Raw genomic sequence first — 27959 nt, forward strand, 5'->3', positions numbered from 1 at the left:
GCCCGGCGGAAGGCGCCGCGGCCACGCCGTTCCCCCCTCGGCCGCGCGGAGCCGGGAGGCGCGGGGGGCGGCGCCGGGCCGCGCCCCTCCTCCCCTCCGCCCCTCGGCGCCGGCAGCGCGGAGGGCTGGGCTGGGCCGCGCCGCGCCGCTCGCTGCAGCGCTCGGCTCCGCTCCGCCGTCGAGGAGGGAGAGGAGAGAGAGAGGAGAGGGACGGGACCGCCTCGCCCAGCCCCGCCGCCCGCCGCCCGGCCCGCGCCTCGCCGCCCGCCCCGCTCGCCCTCACCGCCGCCCGCGCGAAGATGGCCGGCTGGCAGAGCTACGTGGACAACCTGATGTGCGATGGCTGCTGCCAGGAGGCCGCCATTGTGGGCTACTGCGACGCCAAGTACGTCTGGGCAGCCACGGCCGGCGGCATCTTCCAGAGCATCACGGTGAGGGCGGCGGCGGGGCAGGCGGGAAGGGAGCGGGGAAGGGCGAGCCCGCCTGCGGCGCCGGCCCGGCCCCGCGGGAGCGCGACGCGGCCGTTAGCGGCGGGGCGAGGCGGCGGCGCCCGGGGGACGGGGGCACCTTGTGGGGTGGCGGGGGACGGCGGCGGCAGGCCCGGCGGCGGGGGAGCGAGCCCGCGCCGCCGAGGGGCCAGGCCGGCCGCGCCGCCTTTTTGTCTGAGGCTGCCGGCGGCGCCGCGGCCGCGGGAGAGGGGGCCCTTCCCGCCGGCGGGGGCGGGGGCCGCGGCTGCGGCCCGATGCGGCGGGGCCCGCCCGTGGGGCCGCCGGTGCCGCCGCGCGGGGGCCGCGCGAGCCGGCGGGAGAGGCCGCGTGGGGCGTGCGCGGCGGGGCTTGCGTAGGGCCGCCCGGGCCCGGCGCTGCGGCGAGGCTTACGTGCGCGGCGTAGGAGGCGTTCGTGAATGCCCACCTCGCCGCTGGCTCCATGTTTTTCACCGCCAAGATGGCGCACTGCCATTGATTCCTCCCTCCCCTCCCCCGCCCCTGCCCGTCCTTCGCCGCCGCCCCGCTCCCGCCGGCCCCGCTCCCGCCGCCCGCCCGGCGGTGCGGGACCCGCGCCGCCGTTACATAAGGGCCGTGCGCGGCGGGTAGCGCACTGCAGCGCGGCCTGCCCCGGCCGACCCGCCGGCCAGCGCCGCGCCCCGCCCCGGGCGCGGCGGGGCCCGGTCCCGGGGCAGAGCGGGGCCGGGCAGGGCCCGCGGCGGCCGGGCGGGCCCGCGGCCGCGCAGTGCTGGGCCGTGATTGGGGCGGCCGGGCCCGCCGTGACGCTGCACTTTGAGGCCGCCGCGTCGCGGCCGGGCCCGCGGCCGCCACTCGACCCCCGCGGCCCCGCTCCCCGCCCGGGCCCTTGTGCTCTCCCTCACGCAGGGATGAATGGCGGCGCGGCGCGCCCGCCCTCCGCCACAGAGCCGAGGCCCGTCGCCGCCACTGCGGCGCGGGCGGGCGCCGTGCCGTGCCGTGCCGTGCCGTGCCGTGCCGTGCCGTGCAGCGGAGGGGGCACGCTGCTGCAGAGGGCGGCTTGGCCACCGCGTGTTGGGAGCTGCCCCGAGCTCTGCGGAGGCCGCCGCAGCTGCTCTGCGAGGGCTGAGCTAATGCCCCGTCGATGCAGGCAGATGCAGTCGGGTGGCATCTGAGCTGATCTTTCAGGGACAGGTGCTGGCAGGCTTTTCGGTTCTGCAAAGTTAGCGTCTGACCTGATGCATTCAGTCACCGAGAGGCATATATCCTGTGCTTGACTAGTCTCAATCATGCATTACTGCCTTTAATGAGAACTCGGATCCGAGGAGTACTGCAGACTTGGGCTGTGAAGTGTTCCAAGGTAGCGGTTCCACTGCTTACAGTGGCAATAAACCACTATTTAGTGGTTATTTAACCACAATAAACTGTGACTAACAAAGCCCTGTATTCTGGAGCACTTCCTGGTGGGAACAAGGGGAAATTTACCGTCTCATCTTCTCAACGTGAGACAGGATGCTTTTTAACTAGAAATTAAACAATAAAATACTGCCGTGCTAACTCTGGACTTTTTTCTTTGACAGCCAGTAGAAATAGATATGATTGTAGGAAAAGACCGAGAGGGTTTCTTCACCAATGGTCTGACCCTTGGTGCAAAGAAGTGCTCTGTGATCAGAGATAGCCTGTATGTTGATGGTGACTGCACAATGGACATCAGGACAAAGAGTCAAGGTGGTGAGCCAACATACAATGTTGCTGTAGGCAGAGCTGGCCGAGGTAAGCATGATTTTCTTCACTTTCAGATCACTGAATTAAGAGTGTGACCCTAAGCGTAGACTCCAGTTACTAAGAAAACCAGACTCCTGTACTTAATGGTTAATTTCAGGAAGTGACGTAAGGGGGGTGGATGGCAGTGGTCTGGCTGACGAACTAGATTTCAGCCTAGGAATTACACTTGTCCCTGTTCCTACCTGTGATCGCAGCTGGGCGCTAGGCTGTGAAATGGTTAGCAGATCTCTGACAAGCAGGAAAGAGCAGGCTATAGCTTGAACTAAGCTTGCCAAGTATATGATAACTTGGTATCTAAAGCTTACGGTAGGGATCTATTAATGATTGGTAGTGAAACTAGCTTTTTTGTTGTAAACTTCGCAATGGAAAGTTTATTCTGCAAAGATGTGAATTCCTTGTATGAGCTACTCCTACTTGCCTTTTAACAAGTTCTACACTAACTCTTCTTGCACTTGCTATTGAGCTCTCTGAAGTCTGTCTTCAGGCAAAAAAGGCCGTCCAATTTGGTATCACTGAGAAACTTGGTGTTATGCTCGTACGCCTCATTTAACTTCTAGTAAAACATTACGGGGAAGGCACTAGGTTTGGATATAGAAAATGTGCCTTGAAATACTGGCTACGAGTAGTATGCCTTGTGTTCAAAATACCTGGCCTAGCACTTTTTGGCTGGCTGTAGGTCAAATTGGTGAGCAACAGACTTTTGCTTACAAGTATAAAACCAAAACTAGAGCAAAATTTGTTTATAGGCTAAAGCCGGGTGGCAGTGATACAGGAAGAATGTTTGCAGCACTGAAGTGAAACAAGCTGAGTTCTGACTCTGCTGCAAATTGTGAAATGCCAACAAGAACCGTCTGTCTTAAGCTTTTTGTGAGCAAATTGCTATGTAGATGTACAATCACCTGTAGGTAGGCTGACTGCAGTATTTCCAATTACAGTATTCCTAGCTTGGGAGACAATTACTGTGCTTGTGGAAGCACAGCGCTTACTGTGTCCGTGTACCTGCTGGTGACATCTGCTGGCAACTTGCAAGTGGTGTTTACTGGTTGAGGAGCCTTAGGATGTTCTTGTTCATGAGACAATTGGGACACCTCACCAAAATTGTGGGATTAGAGGGTCAGCATTAAAATCCTCCCTGCGTTTTGTCTTCTGCAAAAAGCATGTTTTATAGTTCTATTGTTGCATGAAAAGTCTTAGCCCAAGTCTGACCACGTGGGTTTTTTTGCTAGTATCAAAGCAGTTACTCTGGTTCTTAACGCCAGTAGTGGCCACTACAGATAAGAATATAAGAATATTCCCTCTTCTGCTCTTCAGAGTCACAGTTCTTCTGCATATACTACTACTTTTGTCCCTGACAATACTTCTTTCCCCCCCCCCTTGTTTTTTTGAGATGCAGCCAGGGTTTCCTTGCTGGGTGATGACGGATGGTGCTGATGGTGGAGAGGCACTGTGATGTTTTTTTGAGATAGTTGGTAGCATTTTTCTTAGCAGTGAACTCTTATGACTTACATAGTTACTTAATATCCCGAGGATAACTCATGCCTTCTCCCAGCCCTGTCTACCTCTGTATTTTTACAAAACTCCTGTTAAACTAGCTTAATACCCAAATACTAAATCTTGAATTTGAGTGTGTTTATTGCACTGCCTAAAACTTGCATTATTTCCTTGTCTAACACACTCCTTTTAAAACTTTTTTCTTTTCTCTTTCAGTCTTGGTCTTTGTAATGGGCAAAGAAGGGGTCCATGGAGGCGGATTGAATAAGAAGGCATACTCAATGGCAAAATACTTGAGAGACTCTGGGTTCTAGTTGCTAGGCAGACTGTATTAGGGGAAGATTGCTATTAAACTTTCCTGGCGGTGAGCTTTAAACCTTACATTCTGGAAACTTTATTAGCAATGCAGGGTGATGGGGTATGAACCTGTGTCTCCTTTGTATCCCTTTGTTGGTGGGGAAAGGTGTTGGTTTGGTTTTTTTTCTTTAATTCTGTTCATTTCTGTTTTGTTTCCTTGTGTACTCCAGCATTGGTTATAGTCATGGGAAAGGAAGGTGTCCATGGAGGGACACTCAACAAGAAAGCATATGAACTGGCTTTATACCTGAGGAGGTCTGACGTCTAAGCAGCCTCTCCCCATCCACCTAGCAACTGTCTTCACCACCACCCAGTTGTGTTCAGTGCTACCAGACTGTAGATGGTAGTTTGTGTTTTTTATTTACCCATTTCCTAATGTCATAATTCCAGTTACCCTTTGTTCATTTATATGTTAACCACTGTATGTAACCAAGTCCCGTATCTGGCACCATTACTGCACCACAAAGATGATATGCATGATACCTTGAAAAACTTGGGAGGGGAATATGCCAAGTGTAGGCTTTGCTTTGTCTTAGCAATTAGTGTGATATTGACAACTAAAACAACTTAAATAATACTAAACAAGGTGCCGATTGTACAATCTAATTTGATCAATGCCTCTTCAGCACTTTGAGCAATTACACAGCTCACTAGTCTTCCTTTCATAGAGCATGGTTGGGAGGAAAAAAGTGCATGCATATCTTTACTTCTGTCCCTCTCTTTTTTTCTTTTTTTTTTAAATCCACATTTGTTTGCTTACACCCATTTTTATAGTGCCTGGTTTGTTTAACCAATTTCCCACTCAAAAGCTATTAATGTGACATTAGTTTTGTTGTTGCACTTCACTGTAGGCTCAAGTTTTTTTTTTTCCTTCATGATGTCTGAAGCTTGTACTGCTTAACAAGTGCAATCACAAAACTATGAAAGGGTACAGATGCACTTCCTCCCATGACCTTAAAACCACCATCCTGAACGAATCCCCAGAGACATTCCATCATTGCAATAGCTCGGGCACTTTTTTTTTTTTTTGCCAGCTCCTGTTCTGTAGTTGAATTGTAAAAGGATGCCATTATGGACATTAGATATCCCAACATAACCATCTGGAGTGTGTCTGGTTTCGGTTTTTCATAGGACCAATTTTAATTTGCAGCTTGGGGGTCGTGGTTTTTTTGTTGTTTTTGTTTTTTAATATGAAACTGCAATGTCATTGTGGAAAACTGCCACCTTCAGCTATACTGGGAGCTCTGACTGACTCCAGTCTTTCTGCCAGATCACTTACTGGTAAAGAGTTTTGCTGCTCTGAAGCCACTGTTTGGATGAAGGTCGGTAGTTTGAAAGCTAACTGTTAAAATGATGCCATTTCAAATTTAAAATCTTCATTCGGCCTGTCACACCCTTGCTGCAGAAATTATGGAGTGAACTGCCTTGTGCACTAGTGATCTGAAATGTCTGTAACCAAACTCTCAGTTCAGGCACGGTACTAACAACTTGTATGTCCATTTAAAGAGAACTGCAGAACTCTGTATACAAAAGAATAAATGGGAGATGGTATTGGTTGGAATAACTGACTTGGCTGTCTTGTGATGAATTTTTTAATATGTATTCTGTGCCATACTATTGTTTAAAAAAAAAAATGAACTGTTGCTATTGTGAGATGGATTTTAACTGACTACGAGGGTTTCTTTCGAATGGCACTACTTTAGGGACATTCTAGTATTTGCTTCTATTGTTGGGCCTTGTGGATAATGTACAGATTTAAACAAATTCTTGTTGCTGATTTGTCCATTTCTTTCCCTGCACTTTGTTACATCTGGGATACAGTCTAACTCATCTGATTTAATATGCATTTCAAAAAATGCCATAACTATTAAAAACACCTTGTTTACAGACAGATGAAATAAATTTATTCCAACCAAACAATATCAGACTGTTGGTAATTTTTCCCCCCCCACAGGAATTCTCCGAGGCCCTTCTTCATTGCATGGCTGACTACACTAATACTAGATATAAGTGCAGTTGTAAGTTTTGTAAGACAGCAATAGTATGATAACTTCAGTCAAAGGCCAGGCAGTCTTTGGGCTAGATCTTAAATTGGGAGATGATTTCATGTCACTTAACTTGGCATTTATCTGACTCCAGGGTGAGGGGGTTCCCCTGCCATGTGAATACCTAATATGCAATCCCTGAAACCTTTGCCATGTGATCTCTTCGAATAGGGAAGGGAGGGATTTAAGGTCTCTGTGACCCCAAAAGAATTCTACCTGGCTTTTGGTATTTCCGCTACCCAAGTACTCTGAAAACACAGGCCCTGCGAACCAAGTGCCTTTTAAATGGCACTGGTGAGATGCGATAGTGAACAGTGAACAATGGGAGCTTGGGGGATGGGGAAAGAAAGAAAAGCCCAAACCACAGGAGGTTAATCTTTAGCTAAGGCTATGCTTTTCTCCGTCCAACAATGCCAGTTGTGTCCCGCTTGGGCATTACCATTAAAATGCCTTTGTTCTCCCCTATCTTCCCCTACATCTTAATCTTCAGTGTAAGTAAGTGTTGCACCCCCTCCTTTGCTTGTCACTAGATCCCGGTCTAACTAAAACCTTTATATACAAAGTGTTTATCTTGGGACTACTTGAGTTGCTTAGTGTCTGAACAGTATCTTCGAGCTCTCAGTGCTAAAGTTAGAAGACACTAGAACAAGCCCCTAGCCCTAAGCAAGTTTACATTTAGTAGTAACTAGTACAGAGGATGCCAACCTCTCACTTCCCCCATAAAATTATGTTAGCATATGAATCCGTGTTTTGCTCTGTATCTAAACTTTGTCCGAACCCAATTTAAAATTGCACTCACATTCTGAGTGCAGGATTTTTTTTTTCCTTTCCTGGTTGGGGGAGTGTGTGTCTGTCACCGAAGCTTTTCTGTAGTAAGGCCATAGCTGGAATTTACTGTAAGGGCATCTCGGAGGCAGGAATAGCCTTATTTAACATTGTTCCTTTCTTATCAATTCCCCTCTCCTGAGCATGTGTCTGCAGGGGTCATCTGTATGTCACCTGTATACTTTTTCTTGGTAAGAATCAGGTGTTGCTCAAATTACTTTTTCAGATGCATTTGTTGTTGAATTTCCACAGCAGAATGGTGTTTGTGCACCTAAGTTGCTAGGGTCTTCCTAAAATACCTTTCTTGAATAACCTGGACTCTCAAAAAATTTTACATTTAACTCCCATTTCCAGATTAATAGACAGTTTAAATACAAAGGGTTATTTTCCTATGCTAAAGGTTTGAACACTAAAGTGTGACCTAGGTCAGAAATTTGCATTAGTATTTTTTTCCTTGCAAAAAGTTACTAGAAGAGATACAGTGAAACACTTAATCTTAGACGTTACAAAGTTCCATGTGAGTCACTGATTTTATCTGCTGAATTCAAGTCCTACGCAGTACTGTACACCTATTGTCCTCCTATTGTAATGGACAGGATTGCACCGCTCAGGGTTTCACCTGCCATCCCGCGTTACACCATTCAGTACTGTTCCAACCATCTCAGCGGTCACAGTTTATTAGGCTGTTACCCCCCCTCACAATTTTACCACTCAGGATTTAGTAAAAGGATTCATACATTGTGGCAGTGAAGATGCCTGACCTGTATAGTTCTCGTGGGTTTTGTGCTCATGGTTTGTTCCTTTTTTACCCTCTTGCTAGTCCATGAAAAACACTGTCGTTTTTAGACATTTCACTTGCATACAGCTGTCTTCAATACCTGCTGGCTCTTCAACTTCCAGTAGAGCTCTCAAACTCCTGACTTACTCACTATGGTTTACAGTGCCTGCCATTTTATAAAAAAGCTCTCCGATTGCTCATACATGCTTTAGAAGTATTGCATCTTTTCTTACATCAGCAGTTCCCAATGATAAGGAAGCTAAGCACCCAACCCCACCCTCCCCTCCCTTTTTTTTTCCCCTCTTCTCTTTTATAGCATATGTTCTTATTCAAGGTTTGGGTAAAAGAACAGAACTGACATTAGAACAGAACTTACATTGGTGTTTTAAAAAAAAGATGAGAAGGGAGTAGGAAAGATGTGCAAACGAAGAGCAATACAGAAAAGAGGCAGAATTGCTTCAAAGGGTGGTTGGTTTTTTTAAGGGTAGTTCTCAAGTTATTCAGTCTCTCTTCAAACTCAGGAAGATCATTCACTATTGACTGAATTGCTTCACTTTCTGAAGGTTTACTTCTATCCCCAATTACTTATGCCTCTTAGATTGCATGGCACACACTGGAAGATGATGAGGGCTGCATTTATGTGCAGAACATCAGGGCTTTACAAGTTTTTAATGCTGACTTCCAGGCCATTCTAATCAGTCCCTTACTTTCTCTGAAATACATTTATGAAGTTAATTGTCAGCATGCTTATTTTCTGCACCATTCACAGACAGATTTTAATTACACCAGCCCTTATTAGCTGGTATTATTTCAGAGGGTCTTACTTTTATAATGAACGTGTTATTAGAATTCTGTTAGAAAGATCTAACTATTCTGAACTGCTGACAGCATTGCAGTTTTAGACATTATCAAATTTTTAATATTCATTATATTATTTTGCATGTAGGTACCCATTATTACTGTTTGTTCAAACACTGGCCCTGGAACTCTCCCAACATCATGCACTGTAGAGGGGGGGTGAGGAGAGTTGTTTGTTTTGCTATTTAAATCTCCATTTGTTGATTACTGGCTTGTCAAGAAAAACACTTGTCAGACACATCACTTTATTCCAGTCGCTTTTTACTGGATTCTTCCCACCCCGCCCCCAACAAATGAAAGCTCACCTTTCCCTTTGACACGGGAAGGCACCACGACAGGGCACATTTTAATTCCTCTCCTCTTCTGGCTCCTTTTCCAAGTAGTTTGTTCTCATTATGCAATGAAAGGTTTGGTGCAAGCTCGTTTTGTAAGGAGCTATTTATACTGGTCATACAAATAATATTTTGTGGTAACTGCCAGTGCTACCTACACTGTTTTATGCAGAGAGATTATATGCTTCAGAAATGCTAAATGCTAAACGTACTTTTAGCTTCAGGCGCTAGTTACAACTACTTATTAGAAGAAATTTTTTTCAACTAGGCAATCAAGTATGAACCTCGTTAAAGCACCAACACCCTATTCTCAAAGAAAGCTAGAGACTGAAGTTAGATCAACAGACTTGACATAAGCAAAAAACCCTGGGAGTCAGCTGTTCATGGCGTATGGTGAGGAAACGGTGCTACTTCATGTGGATAATGTAGTAGGTCATAGCCCGAAGAAAAATCCACATTTATCTTTCCCTGTGGGTTTGGACAGGCCATACCTTTTGAGACACAAGATTTATCCAGCAAGTTTTAATGAAATACGCAAGTTCTACTTAGAAATGCTAAGAGATACTTAACCTTCTGAAGTATTTCTAATAATAAAGTGCTATTCCTTCTTTAATTTTCATTCTCACTGGTAATGGCAACTGACAAGTAAACTGTATCTATGGCACAAGGGAGGTATGGCAGGGGGAGTAGCACTACGATGTTTACTACCAAAGCCTGCTGAAATAAAATTTACATTAATACCATTAGGAAATTTAGACAATGGAACAGTTTTTTAAAAAAAGTACAGTGTAGTTGGGATGGAAACAGACTATCCTTTGCTGCACACATTTTCTCTGTATAGCATGGAGAATAGCAGGTGAGAAACTGATAAAGAGAGTGTAATTTTACTTTTTGTCATTGCGGCAAATACTACAACCAGAGTTACATATAGCGTATGTTATAAAGTTTATGTTCATGGTTCTGGTTCTCTTCAGGTTTTGGGGTGCCTGAAATACAATTATGAATAAACACATGCACTCATAATGTATGAACAGCAGGAACCTATTTTAAGAAACATCTTTCAGCTTAGTAAGTTTTCAGAAATCAGTTTTCACATTTGGACTTAACTAGACATAAGCAAGCTGAAGTAGAATTTTACATGGTGAAAATATAATAATACATTGTTCATCATTAACCCCATGGATTGCTGGTGGCAGTGGTTTGAAGATGAATCATTCTTTCATTATTATCCTTTTACCACACCCCATTCTGCAAAATAAACTCTCTCTGCTCTTAGCCAGTCCCAGAGAATTGATTTCCATTGCCAGGCTGAAGCAAGGAGGGTGTAGCTGCACTCTGTATTAGGTCAGAAATAACAAATGGAAACACCTCACCTGTAATCGCCTTGGTCCAGGATTTGGCGTTTTCTGACTTCCAGAACACAGGCTCACAGACTGCAGCAGGTGTCGGCAGGTGGACAGGAAATATTAATAGCACTCTGGTCTTCCTTCCCTCTCCCCCATACAAGTTACATGTACAGACCCAGATTGATTCAAACTTCTCCTCAAACTAAAAGTGAACAAAAATTAAGGTTTTCTATGTAGCTTAGTCCTCCTGCATATAGTGCTGATCAGTACAGCACTTCGTACTGTGATACACAGCACAATGTAGGTTAATGTTTACTAAGGGATCTTAACAGTTGCACGTTCTGGATCCTTACTTTACCCTTAGTAATACATGCAGAAGAGTACACAATGAATGTAAGTAATGCAAAAGTTCAATAAATTCCTTTTGATACTTAAAGTGGAAAACATGTTTATTAACATTCTTTCAAGCTTTCCTTATTCAAGGCCATATAAAAAAACTCTGCATTTTGATTATACGTATGTTTTTACTTTCTACATAGTTACAGAGGTATTATATAGCATTTACTTTTTTTGTGATACACTGGTAAGTACTGAGTTCTGTTAAACAGTTACAAGCACTTGTTTTCAAATCAGGTATTTGAAAAGAACAATTTTTCTATATACATAGTTTAGCAGACTAATGCAGCATAAAATGCTCTTTAGTAAGAGGTATATGAGTTGAGAATCAATAGAATACTCACCTAAAATTATTTTTCTATGTGGAACAAAACCTCTGTTTTGGTCACGCCCCCCCTCCCCCCCCGCAACTCCCACATCATCACTGGAAACTAGACTACATTGTGGTAGCAAGTAGGGATAATTAATGTGTTTATGGTGGATCTTACCTTGTGAGTTGCTCAAGACTAAACATATATTCTAAGTTGCCTTATCCTAGGAATTGCTCAATGGAACTGCTTCAACTCAGCTACTGTGGCAAACTCCAAAGGATTTTTTGGAATCACTGCTTTGAAATAAAAGTGGAATTTCTTCTGCTTTGTTTTGATACACCAGCATATAGAATATTGATCTGTTCTACATTTTTCTTTCAGTAGTGGTGACAGTTTTTAGGAAAACTCTATACAAACATGCAAATACATTTTTTGTTGGGCTTAAGGGGTAACACATACCATACATGTAATAAATATTGCTATCAGTATGACCCAGCTGTAGCTACAAAATGGAAAAAAATTACTTCCAGATAAATCCCATTTCAACAAGATACATTTAGAGTCTGTGTGATATTTGTATTGATATAAACTATTAACATTATTCATTAGCATTGTGAAGTCCAGTTAAACTGTTCATTTTGAGAAGACAGAACATGTGACTGAATACCTGAATCAAAAATAAAAATCTATCTGTAATGATTTAACCATAGTACTACTACATGAACTGCTGCTCCTATTGAAGAAACCAAATGGATTACAGATTAAAATATATTCCCTACATAAAGGTTTGTAAAGTATAGCCTTAAGAATTCTTTTGTTCATACACTATTCATCATTAGTAGTCTCAAACAGTATTTGCCACTCTGTACTCTCTTTCATCATTGGGCTGTAGTTGAACCACTACACTTTCTTCGTTTACTCCATTTTCTGCATCACTGCTATCAATATTGTCATTGTCATCTTCCTCATATTCTGAGGACTCGGTCATGTTCTGATGGGAGTGAGATTCTGACAAAGCCCCGAATGACTGAGTACTAACTGAGGCTAATGGTCTAAGCAAAGGAGTATTTTCAGATACTTCATTCTCTTCTTGACTACTGTCTGTTTCAGAGTCGGAGTCCCCCTGAGAAGGGACCACTTTCTGCTTACATACAGGACATGTTTTTTTTGTTTTTGTCAGCCACGGGTCCACACACTTGCAGTGATATGCTGTTAGAAAACAAAACACAAGTACATCATTATCTAAGTGAAAATGACATGGAAACCTGCTAAATTGTATTTACGTTTAGTAACACAGGAGAATTTTATAGTTTAACTCATACAGAGAATTTCAGTCACAAGTTTGTTGGCATGCAGACTGTCTATCTTTATGTACAAAACGCCTAATAGATTAGGATCTCGGCCATATGGATACATGCAATAAGCACCTATTTCCTCTACTGAATGAATCTGAGAGCAGTCCTGCAGTGGGCCATGTTTGACGAAATAAACTTTAAAAGCTTCTTGAGCAGTTATACCCACCTTGCAGCAGACATGCCCACCATCATTATCCTCATAATGCCTCTAACCTCCACCAAGATGTATTGAAGCACCTTGTTATTAAATAAAATTACCACATGATTTTGTGGATTTTAAATTAGGTCTACAGTTGGCACTGCAACTGTACTGGCCTTGTTTAAAAAAAAGTGTTTGAAAGTCTTACTTATGGTATTAAAAAACCTTAGCTCTGCTTATTAAGAGAGACTTCTATCTGGCAAAGAGCTAAGTATTTACAAGGGCAAGCATGTTGTGTTTAGTACCTGTTCAAGCACGTTAGTAGCATGTTCTCCATGAGAACTGACAGTGGTGGTTTTGTTTCTTTTTTTTATTTGTCAGCAATCTTTGATATTGGTGATCAGGTTTAGTTAACTTTGCAGTCCCTAGCTGGGACAGATGCTATGGATCTGTTCTCTCTCTTCTGAGAACTCTTTGTTTGTTGGACTGTTTTGAAATTGTTTTTTATGACTGAGGACCTACAAAGCTCAGTCTGTCATCTGCTGTGTTCACTGTGGATGTAAGTCTGTAACATCAGTTGCTACTTTTTTTAAATCTCTTAGTAATGTATTTGCTGTTGCAGTGCCTGGTCAGAGCAGGAATTTAATGAGAAAAAGCTGGGTAACACTGCACCCAGCCAAAATGGCTGTATATATATATATTAATGGACTGGGAGGTAGAGATAATTATATATATAATTATATATAAATATAATTAATGGACTGGGAGGTAGAGAAAGGGTCTCAAGCTAGGAAGGATGAATCCCATCTTTCTTGATAGATTTTACACAGCTTTTATCAGAATGTTTAAATGCAGAGACACTCTTGGGCCCAGGCCTCTTCCAGATTTCTAGATATAAGCTCTTAAAATGCTTCTTGTACTTGCATGCAGTTAAGAGCAGTCTTGTCTTGTGGATAGATACGTACGTGACTACTAGATACACCTTTTGCAGTGGGCAGTATTTGAGAAAGACTGTTCAGACAGTGCACAACTTGTCACAGTAAAAATAGTCCACTGATTTTCGCACTGACAACACCGACTTCCAAGTGCAGTCAAGGCAGTGGTCTACAGACTATATCCCTCCACCCATATCTCTGTCACTAATAGCTGAATTACATTTTATGGTTTAATTGTCTTGGAGAAAGTGAAAGCCTATTTTTTTAATTGTACAAAGTAACTCTGGAACGTGTTTCCCTATTAAATACAGACAATTATGGGACAGCGTCAAGCCCAGATTTTCTTTCATGTGTACAACCAAAGAAAAATGCGAAGTGGGAATGCTAGCCTTTTTGCTTTCAAGAGGAAAAAAAAGTTTGCTCTTTTCCCAGTTTGTATATACACTCCTGCATATTAGCAAAAACAAATTTTATAAATCAATCAATAAACATATTCACTGTGGGTTTTAGACACGGTGTTTTAGAGGGCTGTTTTAATACTAATACCAAACCTAAAATACAGTTGCTTACCATGAGAACATGGAAGGATTCTGAGCTTGTCTCCATCCTCATATTCATCCAGACAAATGGCACATACATCGTATTCATCTCCTACAGCACATAATTGAGAATCAGTTTAACTTTAAAAGATTTGCAACAGACATTTTCACACACATGCATACAGGTTCTCTTGGTTAGTTTCACAGGTTGAAGAAACTATTACTCTTCCCTGTCCACGCAAGGGGCACGTTCTTTGAAGCTATATAGTTGACTGCTATATTTCTCTCCTTATTAGGACTATAGCTCATTCACTTTCCCTTCAGGTTAATAAAAACATTTTAAACTGTGTGAAGTGCTATCTCTATAATATCCTATCGTTCTTATTAAAAGTAAGATAAAATAATTTAAAATATAGGATTGACTTTACTATACAGGTATTAATAAGTTATTGAGAAAACTTAGGCAGAAAAATAGCAACAAAACCAACTAGGTAAAAAAGCAGAATAATCAAGAATGATAGTCTAGTCACAGGAGGAAGTTTACAGTATTTTGTAATTCAAACCTCACAAGTAAGATATACATTACTAACAGTATTGACATTATGTACACTGTTGTGATACATTATACAACCAAAATATAAACACTTTCTAGAAGTCAGTTTATTCCCGTTCTGTTTTTATCAAGGGCTTTACAACATGGTCCTTTCATCAATCCAGATGGTTCTTTCCAATTTCCTGTAAGATGCTGGTCCTCTCAAGTTTGCAGTTACACCAGCAGCTTATGCCCTTTAACCCCCGTGGGCAGCTCAGCCCCACCCAGCCGCTCACTCACTCCCCCTGTGGGATGGGGGAGAGAATCAGAAGGGTAACTGTGAAAACTCATGGGTTGAGATAAAGACAGTTTAATAGGTAAAGCAAAAGCCACACGCGCAAGCAAAGCAAAGAATTCATTCACTGCTTCTCATCACAGACAGGCATTCAGCCAGGACAGCAGGGCTCCGTCACACACAGTGGTGACTTGGGAAGACGAACGCCCTAACTCCAAATATCACCTCTTCCTCCTTCTTCGCCCCAGCTTTTATTGCTGAGCACAACATGGTGTGGGATATCCCTTTGATCAGTTGGGGTCAGCTGTCCCGGCTCTGCCCCACCCCAGCTTCTTGCCTACCTCCAGCCTGCTTGGTGGCAGGGCAGGGTGAGGAGCAGAACAGCCCTTGATGCTGTGTGAGCACTGCTCAGCAATAACTTAACACAATTCCTGTGTTATCAACACTGTTTTCAGCACAAATCCAAAACATAGCCCCATACAAGCTACTATGAAGAAAATTAACTCTATCCCAGCCAAAACCAGTACAGTCCTTTTCACAGATGAAGTTACTGCAAACAAAGTTGTAAAATACCACAATTTTCAATGTCCACTTTCTCCTCCTAACCTGTGTGTCCTTGAATATTTATATTCAATATTTAGGTAGACTTCTTGTCCTGTCACTGGACACCACCGGAAAGAGCCTGGCTCCATTTTTTGCACCCTTCCTTCAGGTATTTATACACATTGGAGAAATCCCCCTGAGCCTTCTCTTCCCCAGGCTGAACAGTCCCAGCTCTCTCAGCCTTTCCTCATAGGAGAGATGCTCCAGTCCACTAATCATCTTCGTGGCCTCTCACTGGACTCTCTCCAGTAGATCCATGTCTCTCCTGTACTGGGAAGCCCAGAACTGGACACAGTACTCCAGATGTGGCCTTACCAGTGCTGACCTTATTCCACCTTTCGTTTCCTTAGCTTCAGAAACTTAAGTCCAACCGCCTTCAGCCTTGCCAACATCTGGTACAACTGCTGGAGCTAGAAAACTTCAGGAAATTCAGCAGAACTTATTCCACAAATGTGTACATCCACAATGTGTGTGCATGTTTGTTTCGAGACAGTCGAAGGCACTTGCTCTTTAGCCTAATTCTTCAAAGGTGGCACAATATCCTGAATAACAACATTTCTTGAAGATCTCTTAGTTTCATAAATATATAATGCTTTTCAGAGTTATACAGCAGGTATTTTTGTTGGCAAAGGGGTGGAGAAACTGGTGAAGAGAACAGCCTAGAGCTGTTGGCAAAGACGAAACAGTAGAAAGCAGAACAAAGCAGTGAGAGAACAAATACAAATCCATGGTATGTTTCTTAAATTTAAACCACCTCCCTCAACATATACAGATTCAAAGACATCTCTTTCTCCAGGCAAGGACGGAAAGTCTTGAACCTTTTTGTGCCTTCCTTGCCCCTCTGAATCTAGGATTCTCTTCTGTGAAGAATATACAGGCTCAGCAGAAGGGGAGGAGTGGCCCGTAACATAAATTAGGGCACTTAATGAATGATAAGCTATGTAGATAAAGAGAAAACAGGATCAAATATAGCATGGTCATAGTAAAGGTAGACAATGCCTTTGCAAACTGATTGTATGGCACATCTTATCTATGCAGACTTTGGTATAACATTCTGTAAAGTTCTATGTGTGAAATGATTGCTCCTAGTCAGTAAGATTAGTGAGGATTAGTAGAGGGAGCTGAATAAATGGAAGTTGCTACTGGTGGTGTTGGAAGAAGTTCTTAAGGCTGGAGGAGAGTTATCGGTATTGTCTTTTTACAAAATTGCTTTGGAACAATATTGATACAAAAACAAGGAGCGTATCCATTATACATATATGAAACACGATTAAGTAGGCATCATCAAGAGGGTAACTGGGATAGCATAAAAAAAATCTGTAAATTGGAATAATGGTACATGAATGAAATTCAGTACTATAACATGCAAGTGCATCCATTTAGGGATTACGTCCTTGGGGAATTTTTAGCTGAGATTTCACCAGTTACAAACAATTGAGAAGAAACAGAGTGTACTGTTTGATCACTACAGTGTTCCTAACATGATACAACTGGGAAAAAGAAAAATGCAACAGTAGGAAGCATCAAGAGTAGTCTTTCCAGAAGCGGTAAGTACTGTTCAGGAGTCTGTAACGTGGCCACCCATATCCTCAAAAGATTAATTCAAACAGAAACAAAGAAAGAATATTATGATCACATAACAGAGAAACTATCATGCAAGAAAAATAAATTAAAAAAATAGCCTGATAATTTTAATCTAACAATCTGAAGGCTGAAAGGGGATTCAGCTTTCTCTATAAACAACACAGAGGAGCAATACCATGGACAGAGAAGAGAGAAGCTGGGGGGGGGGGGGAGGGGCACGTAAAGAAAAGAGCTATCATCTGACCAGGAATCATTAGGTTGGAAGTGAAAAGAAAACTTGACCGTTGGAGCAGTGATATTCTGAACTAGCCTTTCGGGACCATCAGAAGATAATCATGGTAAAGGGCCAAACCTCCCCCTTTCCCCAAACCTAGTTTTAGGTCAAGGCTTTAGATATGTGACACACAAAGTTCCTAAGAGAATAGCATCTGGAAGGAGATGGAAATGGACATCTTAGTCCTAGAAGACAATGGAGGGAACTGAACATAGATCCCCCAATTCCTGTCTAAGACTGCCAAGGCTATATTATTAAAGGTTAGTAGTGCAGTGAGTAGTGCAAAGTACATCTTTTAAAATAAAGAGGTAGCTACATTTCATTTTGTAAGGAACCGTATTTCATTATGTGTCTTGTGAATACTTACCTGATCAATCCCTGAGAGGTACTTAAGCAGTGAAAGGGTCCCTGTCACTGTTTGGATCCCTTGCTTTGACATGAGCTGTGTTGAGTATCTGCTCAGCTCTATCAAGGCTGGAAAAGTTCTGGCCATGTGCACAAAGCCACTGTATCTGCAAAAGTTGGTGAACTCTTCTTTCATACACCTCTTGCAACTTAGACACATCCAATGCTGCTACTCACTATTTCCAGATGGTACTTCTCCTATTATGCCATTAGCACTTCAGACAACTGAACCTTACTGTCTTAACACTGTCCAGTACTGCACCACCTCTTCACAAGCAGCTGCTTGCTAGGGCTGCACACTCTCCTGACCATGAAGCGTTCTTTAGATGCTCAAACTACAGCGTACCAGAAAAAAATTAGTCTGGCCCACCCCGCCTCTCCCCCTATTAAGTCCTCCCTGTCACACAGCTAGAAGCACATGTGCCAGTAGACTAAACTGCAAGTTTTCCTATTACTTGACTAACACATTTGGTTGAGGGACTGGATAGTTACAGGGTCAAATGATCCAATGCGTATTTGTACATCCTATCATAAGGGCAGTCATCTGCTCAACATGTGGTGCTAGGGTGTCTGCATCCTGGTTATACACTTTGTGATAAGGAAAGGCACCAATGATAGTGCCTCAGGAAAAAAAGATGATATGGCCCACCTTGCCCAAAGGATGGACACCCCAGATACAGCCTGCAGTATCCTGGGGGTGGCCCCAAAGAACTATGTCACACTTTCTGCATATTTTGGCTAAGTATTCATAATAGCAGTCCTAGCCCACTTAGTCTGCCTGTTCCCAACCTGTACCATCTTCACAGCTGCTTCTTAAATTCCCAGTGCTCAGCAGTTGACATTTTCACCATCTTCAGGGCTAGCTAAGATCCTGGGTTTTACCATACAGCAGAGGAGCTAGGGAAGTAAGTAGATGTAGATCCCATCAGAAAGAGTATGTGCAGAGAAGGTTCACTCTCTCATATACCAAAATACAAACGGAAAGAGGCATACAGCAAGGCAAAGACCCCTGTAAGAGAAATGAGGCCCCTGTGATCTTGTCACTCAAGGTAAAAGAAAGAAGGGTTGAGATGGCGTATCTTGTTCCCAGTGCCCCTCACAGGGCAGCTTTCTCCCATCTCCTTCCAACCTCTTCCAGTTCCTTCCAAAGCCCACCTAACCTGAGCCCCATCCGTCCCACAAGTGTTACCTCATCAGTCATCCTCACGACTCAATTCTCTGCTCCCATTCCCCGCAGTATCACCTTAATCCTCTCCCAGTAAACTTGTATCAAGTCTTTTCTGGACTATCTGCTGCACTAAAACTTCATCGCTGCACATCACTCTGAAGTCTGACATTGGAGATGTCAGATTTAAGTGCATAAGACTGATGTGTGCTAGGGCTAGAGTTAATAGCCCCAACAATCTCTTCCATACTTAGTTCACCTTTCAACATACACATACCACACACAGTAATCTGTGACACAACACTGTTTAGCACAAATTTAATTATTTTTTCATAGTAATTCCCATATTACTTCCCAAAGCACTGTCCAGATTACATACGTGAGACTGAGATCAACTGGGGACAAATCAGAACCACAGTTCACGCTCCAAGCTTGTTCAAAAGAGTTGATATAATACACAAGTTGTCAAAGTGTTGTTTTGGGGAAAAGGTGGAAATAATGGGGCAGATTTCGATAAACGTGTAGCTACAGGAGGCCCACATTTGGGTCATGAGCTTACCCTATGTTATCAAGAAGCTTGCAAATGAAGGAAGCAGGCAGATTTTGCATTACTCAGAAGAGAGGCCCTTCAAAACAAAGCTCAAACAGTAGCAGAGCTTTCCCTTTACTGTAATGAAACTACATGGCAGGAGAGAATTTCTGGAAACTCAGCTCAAAATTTGTTTTGATACCATGCTGCTAAACCCAATGCTTTTCTACAGATGGCAGAATTACCTACATTAGGTATTTAGAGTCAGTTTTCATACACAACTTAGCACGGCGGTTCTATATCTGTTTAGTACACGTAAGGAGACTAAGTACATCACAGTAGAAAAATTAAGAGCTCTGCACCAGCAACAAAGGAGCTGAGCTTTCCAAGGAAGCTGCAGAAAGTTAACAGAAATAACACCAGTGACTCCTCAGTGAGGCAGAGGCACAAAAGATAAACCGCTATCATCAGCTCAAATTTTGAGTATTATATGAAAGTCAGTTTTCGGGGAAAGAGAATCAGCAAAATGAAGTTGTTCAGCGACAGAGAAGAGGCGAAGATGTACTGTTTTTCTGTTTACATGTTCAGAATAAGATCATTAATAAATAAAGCACAAATGTTAAAAATTCAAGACTTAAAGTTCTAAAAAGCAACTTGACCAGGATTTTTTCATTAACTGTGTAACAATATACTTTGCTGAGAAAAATAAACTTTCTTTGCAGATGTAAAAAAAAAAAATCTTAAGCATTTTTAATTCCAAAATGCATAAAACTGTCAGTCAAATAAATGCAGCGTAATAGCTTTTCCCATTTAGTCTGTAAACAATCTTTAACTCGCATGATTAGTCTTGATCATGTTTAAATACTTTCCCATTAAAAAAAAAAAGTCATAAAAAACCAAACTGAAGAATTACAGTAGTGGCCTAATAGCATTCATATATTCATATAGAAGTAACTGTAGCTTCAGCTTTTAAATAAGGACACAGCTTATATTCCACATTACCAGAATAGAAGGCAAGTACGTATCTGCCTTGATTCAGGATTTTTGCAAGCCTTCTTTTTCAGATGTTAACAAAAGTGAGTAAGAACTGAGCCAGCTCATTAACAACAGGGCTGTTTAATTTATCTGAATTTGTGTTTAGCTGCATGATTAGCAGGTGCCTTTTGCATCATTCCAATGTCAAAATACCGTTGACTATGATGTAAACAAATCAAAATCATACAGGATTGATTTTTGTAGTTCAGAGAATTATTTTACTATAGAACCCCATATTGTTGTGCACACAATTCTCTACAGTCTATAGCAACTAACAATCTGTAGCCTTAAAAATTTTCAGTATAAAGCATGTTCATGGAAATAGTTCTATTCTGGGCTTTTCTAAAGGTGCTGTCAATTTTTTTAAAAAATACATACAACACCTGGTGTTGTTTATCTAAAATCTCTTTTCTACAGAGCGGAAAATACGGAATAGGATCTTATGCAGGATCATAACTGTCATGTGTTGCTGTTCTGCTAAAATGTTTTGGTTTTTTTTTTTAAGGACTTCAATATTTCAGAAGTACTGCACACAAAATTGAAACTTGGCATCTATTAGAGATGAAAACAGAAGAAACATATAGCATGTGAAGGGCTACCCATTGTGGTACTAGGTATGTATTTGGAAGGTGGCAAGGGAAGCCTACCAGCATACAATTCTTTTCTTGCCTCATTCACAAGGCTTGCTCTTGTGTTCCCTGTGCAACCTAAACTCCCCAAATAAGCAAAGGAATGCTAAATGAGCCCTCTCATTTTACCAAAAATATTGGTTACACTTGATTTCTCTCATTTTATGATGGCCATGACAGAATTTCTACTGAATCTATCTTTTTGCCTGTGCCTAACACTTCCATTTTAAAAGAAAAAAAAAGAACAAAAACTTCTAACATTTCTCCCTTCCAAAGGTATGAAAACAACAAAATATTTTAAATAGTACTCAACTATACAGCAGATACAAAACCAAGGCACATAAGATATCCTTAGAAGGTGAGTTCTTCACATTACTAAAAGGATTTCTCTATTTGTGGGTTTAAGATAGATGCTAAAAACTATTCACATCTATGTAATAATAGACTGAGCTCTAGTGCAATAAGGTCTTGTGTTACCTACTACCTGACTTCTGCATTATTATAGATAACACTAAATAAACCAGCCAGCCAGCAGTATGGGTACAATTAACAAAGACACAGCAAATTGTTTAAGTTACAGGTTTACTAAAGCTATTTGACAGGGGAAAAAAGAAGGGAGGCAAGACTGCAGAGATAAGTGAAGGAGCACATCTGCAACGTGCTGCACTATCAGCAAAGGTAAATTATGGAGATTAGTACATATGCATGTATTACATTGCTTTCATTACAAATTTTTTTAAACCAAAATGGCAATAAAAGGAAGATTAATGCAAAAAAAAAATCTAGTATTGAAAGAGCATTGCAACATTAAGTATTCAATTTCTGCAAGAGCACTGCAAAGTGGTAAATATTCTCAATCCTACTTTATAGGGATGGAAAAGAAAGCGGACAGAGATTATAATTGTTTTATCTTGGCATGCAGTAAATCAGAGTAGAAGTTGCAACTCAGGACCTCCCAGTTCATAGGTCTATTCTCCAAATAACAGAAATCTATGATTAAAAATAACTTCTCATCTGTTTCCCAAAAGATAAATTCCAAGGGCTTCTGTGGCGGCACAGAAAGTCTGTGAAATGTGGTTCATGTTATTTTTGTTAATATATATTATTCAACATAAAGGCAAAGCTGATGACTGCCACTGGAAAATAACAACTGCTGTAATTTGGCATTTCAGAATATAAGCAGAGTGGACATAAGAACCACTTAGAAACACAGTTTTCCTGATAGTTACTATACAACAACTGGAGAAAATAAAGGGAAAGCAGGAGAGAGAAAAAAGCCTCATGGGCTGGTAGAAAAAGTCAGAGAAATTAAATGGAGTCCATCACTGCCAGACCTACATTACTGAAGTACAAGTTTTTGTCTAATGTAACACAGTGAAGTATTTCAGCTATAACTTTTTTAAAAAATTACTTCCTCTTTTGCTATGACATTCCTTCTCTCCATTGTTTCTATTAGTCAAACCATGTTTATGGATCCCTTATAATCAGCACATTATTATCACGTTCTACACAGAAATGAATGTTAACCATCAGTCAGTACTGTCAAGGGCATCATATCACAGAGAAAAAAAACATTCAAATAATACAGCTGTCTTTTTTTCCCCACACTAGTCATTCAACATGTACAAGAAAGTCCTGAAAAGTGATAGCACACTGTTCTTGAGTAGGCTTATCTCACTACAGCATCCCCTGGCAATGAATAACAGCACATTCAGAAAAAAATGACACATCCATTTCTAGGCCAGGTAAATACAGACAAAGTTTTCTCAATAAGGCCGATGTAAAAGTTCTCAAACATGGAGGCCGCAGATCTATCTGACAACATACTGGCTAACTGCAACAAAGATATTTCTCTGACTCCTGTCAAGGCCATGATCCTGGCCTACCTTACCCAACTTCACAGCCCCATCTTTTATTGCACAGAAATTTGCAATAAGCCCTCAGCCCAACTGCTTCACCTGTACCCACTGGATCCATCAACTGCAGTCCATCTGCTACATTTCTCCAACAGGTCATCACACAAATTAATTAACACTATTACCCAGATTCTTGCTCTCATTGTGGCTTAGGGAAGGGAGGCAAGCCCCCGCAGCAGCCACGACCAGAAACACCAGCCCTCCTCAGCGCTGAGACGTGTATTATTTCTCTGTGAATCCTGGAGCCTCCTTGACTAGTCTCCAAGTTAGTTTCACCTCCATGACTACATGCCCCTCAAAGAACAGAAGATTTAATTTTTAAAAGGGACACTTTGCAGACATCGTTTTCTCAAATACCCATTACTGTATTTTAGAAGCTGGTTCAGAACCACCAAAAATCAGGGGGAAAAAAAGGAAGTATGGAAACTGCTACAAAATAAAGTATCTTGCTTAAATAAATGGTGTATGAGAAGTCTTTAGTAAGCAAAATTATCTTCTATTTGGCACATATAAATTAAAAAAAAATATTTTCAGAAACACAGAGTTACCCATCCACATATGTGGATACACATATGTGTACTTGTGAACAATGAAGAATGCAAAAATAACATCGCCAAGACTTTGGTAGACCTTATGACTTGTTTTCTCTATTAGACTGTAACTGTACTGTGCAGTCAAGCAGATGGGTCAGTAATGAACAGTAATTAGATCAGTTATAATCCCATTTGCAGGGGGAAAAAAAAATCAATTTAGGAATACACAGTAAACTGCGGAACTGCACTTACTCTGGAGCAGATTTTTAAAAGGCACTGAGATACATCTATTTCCTACTATTGCTCAATCATATGTATCAATCTGCATATAAACATATGCACACAAAAATTCAATACACATGATAAAAATATGTATTTCCTTAAAATGACACATACTCTTACAGCTTATTATTTGTCACATATGTTGGGGCTTTTTTCCATGTGTACATAAAGCATTTCAAAGCTGACTGTCTAAAGTTAAGCTCTTCTTTCATACTTAAACACCTAACCAAACAGCTCCATTTTTAGAAGTCTTGTGGATGTAGCAACTCCCAAATTCTGGATTCTTTATCAGGTATCTAACCACTCATTTAGGATCCTAACTTTCAACACAATGTAGAAAAAAATTGCTTCGTTCATTTTTAATTTCTTAATAATATGCCCACACATCTCTTTCTTTTGCAGCATTCTATCTTCACTAAATTGATGGTATTTTCTTTTCTACAGGAATGAGAGGTTACACTGTAATTTCATTGCAGTTGAGATCTAAAAAAACTTTTCAGTCTTAGCCTAGATTCCATTTTAGCGTAAAGTTAAGCTAGCTTGGAAATAATGTTATATATTTCTGAAAATAAATTCTACAATACGTACCAATTCACAAAATTTCTAACCTATATTTTTTCTAAGCTATTATTCTTCAGAATATTCAGATTTGCTAATGATCAAATTACAGGCACATTAAATGGATTTGTCTCTTTTGCTGTGTTCACTTTTGTTATAAAGACATCATACAAAAGATACCAACTCCCACTGACTTTTGTATGACCAAAATGTAATCCATTTTGTAAGGGACCACAACACAACAGCCCCAAAACTCCTTAAGTGTAGAAGACATTTTGATATAGCATACGTTGCATTCTGTAGAATTATTCAAAGGCGAGGCTTGTTGATTAGGACTTTGCAAAGATAGTCAATGCCACATCTTTTGTTACTGCATTCTCTACTCATTACAGAAATGCTAAGTGCCTGATCGAAAGCCTACTGAAATTAGTAAAAAATTCCCATGCGTTACAGTGGTATTTGACTCAAATCCTATTTAGAGATGATTTATGCATTTTCTGCATTAACAATTGTTTAGGTATGTCAGAGTGCAATCACCCCTACAGAACAATCATCTTCATTACATCATCGTTTCCCTATCAACCTATTAAATTCTGGAAATCCACTAAAGCCAGCTTTCCCTTAAAAACCCTTTTACAGTACAGTGAAACCATTTATTAGGCAGTGATTCATGATACAAAAAGCAGGGCAAGAAAGAGAAGAACCAGTATCTATGGTGTCTTAGCTTCAGTATTTGACTAACGTTTCAATACGAACAGATTTAAGAATACACTGGAGACAAAAGAAAATCCAGCATTCCTAAAAACAGGATTATAGTCCACAGGAGTTACTTTCACCTATCCTTCCAAAGCAAAAGGTAAGATTGTTTGGATATATCATCAAGACGACTGAAGTGAATTGATTTTGCAATAATGTCTTGAGAAATCCTATTTTTCACAAAAAAGCATGAAGCAATATATTTTTATTGTAATTGCCAAAGGTAACATACCCAAGTACTGGGACAAATTTTGTCCTTTTAGTAAAAGGATTTAAAGAAAGCAATGCAAGGGATTAATTTTATAGCAGTAGAACCAAAGTGATCATTCGCTTAAAGAAACAGAAATCCTAGTTGAAAAAATAAGCTTTTTTGTTCTGTTTTTCATAAGCCACTGAATGCAGTGGATACCTGGATATTTACAGCCAGGTTTACTTTACAATGACTTACTGAGCTCCAGACAATTCATATTGTGTAAGATTCAGCAAAAGCAAAGAGGAAGGAGAATGAGGAAGACAGCAATAAGATCTTTTCATACACTGGCTACTTAGTCATGTAAGTCTAATATAGTTATTACAGATGAACACAATTAACTGAAAAAGACATTAACTGACTTTCTTGAAGTAACTTTTTCCTTGCAAATTTCTCTTTAAAGTACAACATAATTTAGTTTGTATTTTTATTCTAATTAGATTTCATAGGGAATCAGTAAGAGGAAACAAAATTAGTATTAGCTTTATTGGCTTAAGGTAATTTTTTAGAGTTAATTTTAAATCCATAGCAATAGGTCATTATAGCAAGGTTCAGTCAACCCTGCAGAGGAAAACACTTTTTTTTTTTCCCCCCCTTCCTCCCCCCACCCCATGAGGCTGAACTAACATTGCACAAATACTGTATCCGCTCAAATTGAACATCTGCTTTGCACAAAGTGAGAGCAATGCCATTAATAATGCAGGCTGGCTTTATCAAGGGCAAAGAACAGTAAGTGGTTCTATCCTTGAATCCAGGCATAACCCCTACCATGGTCTTTGTGCCTCGGCAAATACATTCTCTGTTGACACGTATTATGTAGTAATCAATCATTTCAATTAAGTATTTTTTCCACCTTTTCTTCTCATACCTTGCAATAGCTTGTATGAATGAACAATCAGATGGTAAAATGGTAACAAAACAAAACATTTAAAAAACAAAACGGAGAAGTAAAATTTTTTTCTACTGTTAAGGAGTAGACTACAACAGAGAAGGACTTAAGGGAGCTTTTCTATTTCGTTGAATAAAATAACTTGCTACAGCTTTATTTCTCATCGTGTCATTAGATATTGCATAAAATTAATCACTACAAAGAATCACAACAGCAAGTATTTTGGCATTAAATTTGAATTGCTCTTGCCCTCACAGAAGTATTGTGATTGAATGAAAGGACCACTCCTCTGGAAAAGCAGGTAAATTATACCCACAAGACAGTTTTGTTTTATAGTCTCTACAATGTCAGGCAACTTATGTGCCACTAGTATTTATCAGTTTCCCGACAAATAATCACAGAATCACAGAACTGTTTGGGTTGGAAGGGACCTCTAAAGGTCATCTAGTCCAAACCCCCTGCCGTGGGCAGGGACATCTTCAACTAAATCAGGTTGCTCAGAGCCCCATCCAACCTGACCTTGAATGCTTCCAGGGATGGGGCATCCACCACCTCTCTAGGCAACCCGTTCCAGTGCTTCACCACCCTCATTGTAAAAAATTTCTTCCTTATATCTAGCCCAAATCTACCCTCTTTGAGTTTAAAACCATCACCCCTTGTCCTGTCACAACAGGCCCTGCTAAAAAGTTTGTCCCCATCTTTCTTACAAGCCCCCTCTAAGTACTGAAAGGCCACAATAAGATCTCCCTGAAGCCTTCTCTTCTCTAGGCTGAACAACCCCAATTCTCTCAGCCTTTCTTCATAGGAGAGGTGTTCCACCCCTGATCATTTTCGTGGCCCTCTTCTGGACCCGCTCCAACAGGTCCATGTCCTTCTTGTACTGAGGACTCCAGAGCTGGACACAATACTCCATGTGGGAGTTCCAAATAATGGAAATAATGCATCACAGTGACTGACTGCTGTGGTCACTGTTAATGAGAGCACAACAAGGAAGTTTTGTGGAATTTATGTACTGATTTTGTGGTATATTAAGCAACATTTTAATTCTCAGCCACACTCTGCATATGGTGTCTGCTCTGCTTCCATTAAAGAAATGTCAGAACTCCTCTATCTCAGTGAGAACAAGGTCAAGGCAAACTTTTTGTGGGTTTTCACTCCAAACTTTACTATCTATTTCAAGTGTACTCAAAATTATCTCCAAAACTACAAACCCCCCTCAATTTAGAGGTTTTTTGGTGTTAAAAACAATGGGGTCTAATTAGTTAGACAGAATGATCCACTTGCCTTTCTTAAATTTATGTACAGGAAGTTTCTTAAGCTGGTCCTTCCTAAGACGATTCCTTCTTGCTCTGTGTCTGTCTTGCACGAATTTTGTGATCTGCAAACAGACATAAGTAAGACAACATGAACAGTAAGCTGAAACAATAAAAGAACAATAGAAGCTTTGATTTTTGAGTCTTCACAGTAAGTTAGTCAAAAGGGAACCCCAGCTGAAATTGAATCACCTCTTCCCTTGCCTGGACTCAAGGATGAAGCCAAACAAGCCTAAAGGATGTTCTCGATGACCATGACACTTGAAACTGAAAATACACAAGCTTTTTTTGGAAAGGAAAGAGAAAAAAAAATATGTCCATACTATATAAAATAATGGCCATTGCTGCAATCCTCTACCGAGGCCCATGTGTAGTGGGATGGCACACTTCAGAGCAAAACACAGTTCATTAAGTTTGACTGGGTTTGCTTACAGTTTTAGATTATTACAGCGCTTTTA

General features: G+C 41.2%; 3 protein-coding genes across 5 annotated transcripts in view; 1 reads left to right on the plus strand and 2 right to left on the minus strand.

Moving 5' to 3' along the window:
- LOC143161987 (uncharacterized) overlaps positions 1-901 on the minus strand; it is a 99786-nt gene extending 98885 nt beyond the window's left edge. Inside the window, exon 1 of the mRNA XM_076341566.1 lies at positions 879-901. The gene's annotated coding sequence lies outside the window, so the exon portion shown is untranslated. The remainder of the gene's footprint in view (positions 1-878) is intronic.
- On the plus strand, positions 138-6014 carry PFN2 (profilin 2). Of its 2 annotated transcripts, none has more exons than XM_076341575.1 (3): positions 138-431; positions 2042-2234; positions 4265-6014. In XM_076341575.1, the coding sequence occupies exons 1-3, from the start codon at positions 300-302 to the stop codon at positions 4360-4362; spliced, it is 423 nt and encodes a 140-aa protein (XP_076197690.1). In that variant the 5' UTR covers positions 138-299; the 3' UTR covers positions 4363-6014. The 2 variants fall into 2 exon arrangements, with proteins under 2 accessions (XP_076197690.1, XP_076197689.1); XM_076341574.1 differs by having other exon boundaries at positions 140-431; positions 3954-4356.
- Positions 6015-10709: 4695 nt separating this feature from the next.
- Positions 10710-27959, minus strand: part of RNF13 (ring finger protein 13) — a 45200-nt gene continuing 27950 nt past the window's right edge. For both annotated transcript variants that reach the window (XM_076341576.1, XM_076341577.1), the window contains exons 8-10: positions 27473-27566; positions 13985-14065; positions 10710-12194 (exon numbers count right to left, since the gene is read on the minus strand). In XM_076341576.1, coding sequence (XP_076197691.1) covers positions 11830-12194; positions 13985-14065; positions 27473-27566 — 540 coding nt within the window. In that variant the 3' untranslated portion in view covers positions 10710-11829. The remainder of the gene's footprint in view (positions 12195-13984; positions 14066-27472; positions 27567-27959) is intronic.

This window comes from Aptenodytes patagonicus, chromosome 6 (assembly GCF_965638725.1).
Source record: "Aptenodytes patagonicus chromosome 6, bAptPat1.pri.cur, whole genome shotgun sequence".
Lineage (NCBI taxonomy): Eukaryota > Metazoa > Chordata > Aves > Sphenisciformes > Spheniscidae > Aptenodytes > Aptenodytes patagonicus.

Coding starts and splice junctions, on each gene's coding strand:
- PFN2 (XM_076341575.1), top strand. CDS start 300: ATGGCCGGCTGGCAGAGCTACGTGGACAACCTGATGTGCGATGGCTGC. Junction 432..2,041: donor GCATCTTCCAGAGCATCACG/GTGAGGGCGGCG, acceptor TTTCTTTGACAG/CCAGTAGAAATAGATATGAT. Junction 2,235..4,264: donor TGTAGGCAGAGCTGGCCGAG/GTAAGCATGATT, acceptor TGTGTACTCCAG/CATTGGTTATAGTCATGGGA.